At 37.9% G+C, this 6,000-nt stretch overlaps 1 protein-coding gene across 4 annotated transcripts in view; it reads right to left on the bottom strand.

The window, feature by feature from the left end:
• Window positions 1–508: 508 nt before the first annotated feature.
• The window catches only part of uvssa (UV-stimulated scaffold protein A), a 290,056-nt gene continuing 284,564 nt past the window's right edge, over window positions 509–6,000 (bottom strand). For all 4 annotated transcript variants that reach the window (XM_073042248.1, XM_073042245.1, XM_073042247.1 and 1 more), the window contains one exon: window positions 509–1,476. In XM_073042248.1, the coding sequence (XP_072898349.1) occupies window positions 1,383–1,476 (94 nt within the window). In that variant the 3' untranslated portion in view covers window positions 509–1,382. The remainder of the gene's footprint in view (window positions 1,477–6,000) is intronic.

The following is a 6,000-nucleotide window of genomic DNA, read 5'->3' as shown; positions in this document are numbered from 1 at the left end:
AATCACTTCTTGCCTATTCTCCATCTCCCTCTGGAGCTCCCCTGCCCCTTTCTTTCTCCCTAGGCCTCCTGTCCCATGATCCTCTCCCTTCTCCAGCTGTGTATCCCTTTTGCTAATCAACTTTCCAGCTCTTAGCATCATTCCTCCACCTCCTGTCTTCTCCTATCATTTCGGAATCCCCCCCCCACTTTCAAATCTCTTACTATCTCTTTTAGTTAGTCCTGACGAAGCGTCTCAGCCCGAAACGTCAACTTTCTTCCTATAGTTGCTGCCTGGCCTGCTGCATTCCACCAGCATTTTGTGTGTGTTGCTTGAATTTCCAGCATCTGCAGATTTCCTTGTGTTTGTATTTTTAAAATCACTTAATCTTCATATCTTTCGATTCAGTTTGTCATATTGTGTCAATCAAATGCTTACAATCTATACCAAACATAGTGATGTTCATAGTTTTACCCATTCTGCCTTTTAGTTCAAATTATTTTACACTGTCAATCAAACACAACCACTATTAAGAATGCAGTCATTTTATTATGTAAATGACATTGTAATCTTCTCTTTCAGTTACCTGGATCTGTGAGTTATGCAACATTCTCATCCTCTCTCCAGTTTTCCATCATTCAAAACTGTTGCTGCACTTTTATCATAAGTATCAGTCTGTTACTTGGTCTGATCTGCCAAGTCTTTACATTTTAGATATATGGGCACTTTAGCAATCAATCTTTTATTTATATCTCTTATTATTTAGCATCATGGTGAAATTCAGCTCCACTTCCTTCTCATCCTCTTCTCTCTCTACCTTCAACCCAATAATTCTCCAACCTCTGCTTTCCAACCCTCAGCTACAGCACTTCACATTTGTTCCCCACTAAAAGCTCCCCCCTCTAATCTAACTAAAATCAGGGGAACAATTGGAGTTAGAAAAGAATAAGGAAACATCATTTGTTAAATCATTTTTAAAAGTTTAAAACCATTAACAAATTAAAATATTTACAAAGAAAAACAAATGTAGATCATAGTTAAGTTTAAATTGATCTGAATTGCCAGGAAGGTTAATGAATCAGTTCATTTTCTTCAGTGTAATGTTCAACAAAACTACATGAACAAATCTCAAGTTCCTGCAATTCTGTGATCACATCATCAATTATTATTACCATCTTTTAAAATAACAACATACATTAAATATTATATTTTATATAAATTTGGCACTCAATGTAAAAAAAATGATATTTAAATACATTACAATAAAACATGTACACTGGAATCTTAAAATTCTGTAGTCTATAGAAAATCGGCAATATTGGTGGTTTTAAATTTCTGGTACAAATGATGTAAAAGTTGAGGCATGGTCACTTAATAGTGATTATTTCCAGCCTTTGTTGGCCTTAATTCAATGCATAGTTGAACTGGTTTGCAAACTTTTCATGTTTTCTTTTATCTAGAGAAGCCATTGCTTTGGAGACTCGTTTCAAGGAAGCTCTGCAAAGAAAACCAAACAAAAACATAGTATTGGTTACATTTAGAGTTTGCTCATGTGATATTATTGAACTTGATCAAAGCACGGTTATAGAGCATTACAACAGCCATACCTACTGCAAATATAATAGCATCAAGACCACCTACTGCAATGGAACAAGCTAATTAATTAAAAATTAACACTCGGTAGTTCAGACAACTCCCGCAGATTGGTTCAGGGTTCAAAGTTCAAAGACTGGTTAATAGCATTTCCAGTACACAAATGTCAAGGAGAATGAAATAATTGTTACTCTGATTTGATGCAGCACAAAATAAGATACAGGACACAATAAATATAAATACATAACTTCTAAACATAGGTTATTTGTATGGCCATTAAGTGCTGCTAGGCACAGGGAGTGTTGATACACAAGGTGACTGACAGGAAATGATACAGTATTGATGGTGAGGAGTGTTGATCAACCTCCCTGCTTGAGGAACTTGGCTGTTTTTGAGTCTGGTGGTCCTGGAGTGGATGCTACTTAACCTCCTCCCTTATGGGAGTGGGACAAACAGTCTATGAGCAGGGTGGGTTGAATCCTTCATGATATTACTCGCTTTTTTCCAGTGCCTTTTTGTATATATATCCATGATAGTGGGTAGGCTGCTGCCAATGATGCATTGGGAAGTTTCGGCCATCCCCAAGTTAGTTAGCATTTCAGATAAGTGAACTTTTAGTAAGGTACTTTCTGACCCATTGAGTATTTCTAGGGTTTGTTTTTATTTCAGATTTCTAGCATTTGTAATATTTTGCTTTACTATCTAATTAGTTACTACAGGATTCTTATTGAGGGCTATGTCTTAAGGATGCACAAATACGATGTCCTCCAGTTTACTAAAATTTTTAAGGTATCTGTTGGATAAGTGTGACAAAAATGATAGGTGCTCAGTTAGAAGGTACATCTGGTCTCAATGAGGCCTTTCAAAGAACTAATGAACACTATCAATAGATTTCTAACAACTGAGAAGTGCCTATTAGGGAAGAATAATGGAATAAAAAAGGGAGAAGCATATTTAAATAAGACATATCGATTCAATGAAGGCAACAAAATAATCATTTGTTTCACTGGAGTCCCAGTGATGAAATGTGAAGTGAGACAGGCAGTAAAACCCAGCCTGAACAGAATTACAAAATGGGCTGAGGCAGATCAGCCATCCATTGTACTTTTTGCTTTCTCCGCTGACTTCCACACACGGAAAATCGACTGGAACTTGTAACAATTGGCTTGAATACTAAAAAAATTGGGTGCAGTGTTTATTGGGCAGCTGATATTTTAGTTTATAATTATTTTACTCTCCAACAGATCAATATTTGAGAACCCAAAGATTAAAATAAATTTAAAGTTTTAAAGCAATGCCGCAGGCCTGGATATTTCAGTATTGTTGTAAACTACTACTCTTGGTGGATTTTACACTCTATAATCTGCAGTTCTCCTTAATTATAAAGCACCTTGGCAAATGGAGATAAAATTCAATAGGTTATAATTGAGAACAGTTAACCTGTTCACCAACCACATGCTATATGCTAAACCTTCTCTAACCGTGCTAGACGAATAATGAAAACCAAACTAATATTCTTCTCTTCTCAAATTTTTCATAACATTTCACTTTTGAAAACCCAGTCATTTACAATTTATAATTTATATCTCTGTGTGATCCCAAACTGAATCACAACAAGACAGTAGGTTGGTTTAATTCAGTGACAAACTGGAAATAAACCAGCTAATTAATGCTGTATTCATAAATTCCCTACACCTAGGGTGACAAGTGATTTTGTACTTCGTTGGGAAAATACTGAACAGCACAAAGCAAAAATGCAAAACACTGCAGATGTTGAAAATGTGCATCACAAGAGAAAAATGTTGTTGACTCTCAAGTCAAGCAGCAGCTATCGAGGAAGTACAAAATGTAACTAGTTCAAGTGAAGAATTCCTAGTCCCAAAGTTGGACTAGAGGGCAACAACTAATGCCCTGAATTCGGGTTATGTCAACCTCAAAATATGTTTATATTGGAAAAGATTTAAGTAATACTATTAATTTGCATTTGTCTATTTTTTAATGTGATACAGAAATATGTTTGTATTTTTAGCTATTTTGAAATCTTGAGAGTATTCTAAAGATATACCTTGACCAGGACTCAAAACAATTAGCCCATTTGAAACATAACACTTTGAACTTGCGAGAATGCATTCAACAAATACAGTAGAAGAGAAATCAAATTGCATTCTGTTCCTGAAAATTAATTTCATTAAATTCAACGAAGCAGAATTTTGGAAGTGATTTGCTGCTTTCACTATAATGCATATTCAGCCAGGCACTCATATACAGATACCTACTCCAATTCTCTACCTCTGGGCTTCCGACTCCTATGCTAACTACAGATATTGAGTAGTACGTGTGTGAATGTTATGCACAAGGATTTTGATTGCAGTCCCATGACACAAACCTAACTAAACATATTTTAACTGTTGCTTATGGTTTGCCAGGTAAATTCCAATTCCATATGACTTTTTTTTTCCTCCCAAGATTGTTTACCTTTCCTTCTTTGCATGGAATCAATGTTTTAGGCAGATCATGAGCACAAGATGTTTTGCAGATGCTGGAAATCTTGTGTTTCTGCTCACTTCCTTTCCAGACCTAATGAAGGGTCTCGGCCTGAAATATCCACAGTTTATTCCCCTCCATAGGTGCTGCCCACATTGCTGAGGTCCTCCATCATTTTCATTTTGGTGTGTTGCTCTATGTTTTTGGCAAGTTCCTTTCTTTAATGTCCCTCTTTCCCCAAACCTGCTGACGCTGTATTTTGGTGAATCCATTATTCCCATTCAACACACTGCAATATCAATTCAGAGCCCTTCCCTTATCAGTGAGAATGGATACCACAAATAAACGTATCTTTGTGGGATCTAGGCATTGTTGGCAAGGCCAGAATTTATTGGATCCCTAACTACCCCTGAGGATTAGAACTATTGCTATCCTTCTGGAGAGGGTAATCCTACACAGGAATAGCAAGGGAGTTTCAGGATTTGGAGGGGACCTGTATGTGTGTTATTCCACATGTTGCACATGATGGTAGAGCTTGTGAACCTGGAAGATATCATCAGAAAAGACTAGATAAATAACTGCAGTGTATTTCTAACACATACAGAATGCTGGAGGAACTCAGCAGGCCAGGCAGTGCCCGAAGGGTCTTGGCCTGAAACGTCGACTGTACTTTTTTTTCCATAGATGCTGCCCGGCCTGCTGAATTCTTACAACATTCTGTGTGTGTTGCTTGGATTTCCAGCATCTGCAGCTTTTCTCTTGTTTGCAGTGTATTTATAGAAGGTATACTTGGAAGTCACTGTGCACCAGTGAATTAAGGAAGAAATGCTTTGAGTGTCAATCGGATATTAATCAGATAGACAACTTTGCAATGGCCATCTCTGCAGATCTTAGGATTATTGTGGTCCAGGCAAGTATAAACTATTCTGTCACACTCACAAGTCTTGCCTTGTTGATGCTGAAAAGGCTTTAGAGCAGAACTTCCCAAACTGGAGTCCATGGATCCCTTGCTTAATGGTACTGGCCCATGTCATAAAAGAAGTTGGGAACCCCTGCTTTAGAGGATCAAATGCTGACAGGACACCCAGTTTTTGACCCACTGTCATGACTACTGTGCTTATCAGATGGTCCTGTTGAGTTTCTAGTCAATGCTGATCCCCAAGAATGTTGATGGTGAGAGATCAGTTATGGAAATGATAGCATAGCAGTTAGTGCAGTACTATTAAGAGTGCCAGCGATCAGGGTTAACTTCACATGCTGCAAGTATGTTCTCCCCACAACTGTACGAGTTTCTTCCAGATTTCCTCCCACAGTCCAAAGACATATGATTACGGTTAGTGAGTTGTGGGCACTGTACTTTGGTGCCAGTAGCATGGTGACATTTGTGGGCTACAATGTATTTCATTGTATGCTTTGATGTACAAATAAATCCAATCTAAAATGTCGAGGTTAGGTGGTTTAATTCCCCTCTCAAAGAGGGGGTCAATGGTGGGCACATTTGAGGCACAAAGGTTACTTTGCATTTATCAATCCCTGCTGGAGCCTCTGAGTGCAGGCATGAACTGCTGCACTTGTTAGGACATTGTGCAATCTTCAGATTCATTTGGAATTGGCCACAGACAACTCCCCACTATTGAATGTATAATGAAACGATTATTATTGAAGTATTAGCCACTGACATTTGGGCCTAGGATACTGACTTAAAGAGATGCTTTGGCTGGGATGATTGACCTCCAACAACCATCTTTATGCAAGATATAACTCCAACCATTATAATACTTTCCTTTTGAGAACACGGATTTCAGTTTCAATAGAGCACCTTCGTGACCCACTTAGTCAAGTGTCAATGTGATGGAAAGTGACTGTCATGTCACCTCTGCAATTCAGCTCTTTGGCTCCTGCTTTGAGCATCACTCTGATAAGATGTGGAAGTGAGTTCCTGCA

Source organism: Hemitrygon akajei, chromosome 4 (assembly GCF_048418815.1).
Source record: "Hemitrygon akajei chromosome 4, sHemAka1.3, whole genome shotgun sequence".
Classification (NCBI taxonomy): domain Eukaryota; kingdom Metazoa; phylum Chordata; class Chondrichthyes; order Myliobatiformes; family Dasyatidae; genus Hemitrygon; species Hemitrygon akajei.
This window is presented reverse-complemented; position numbering and strand designations above follow the sequence as displayed.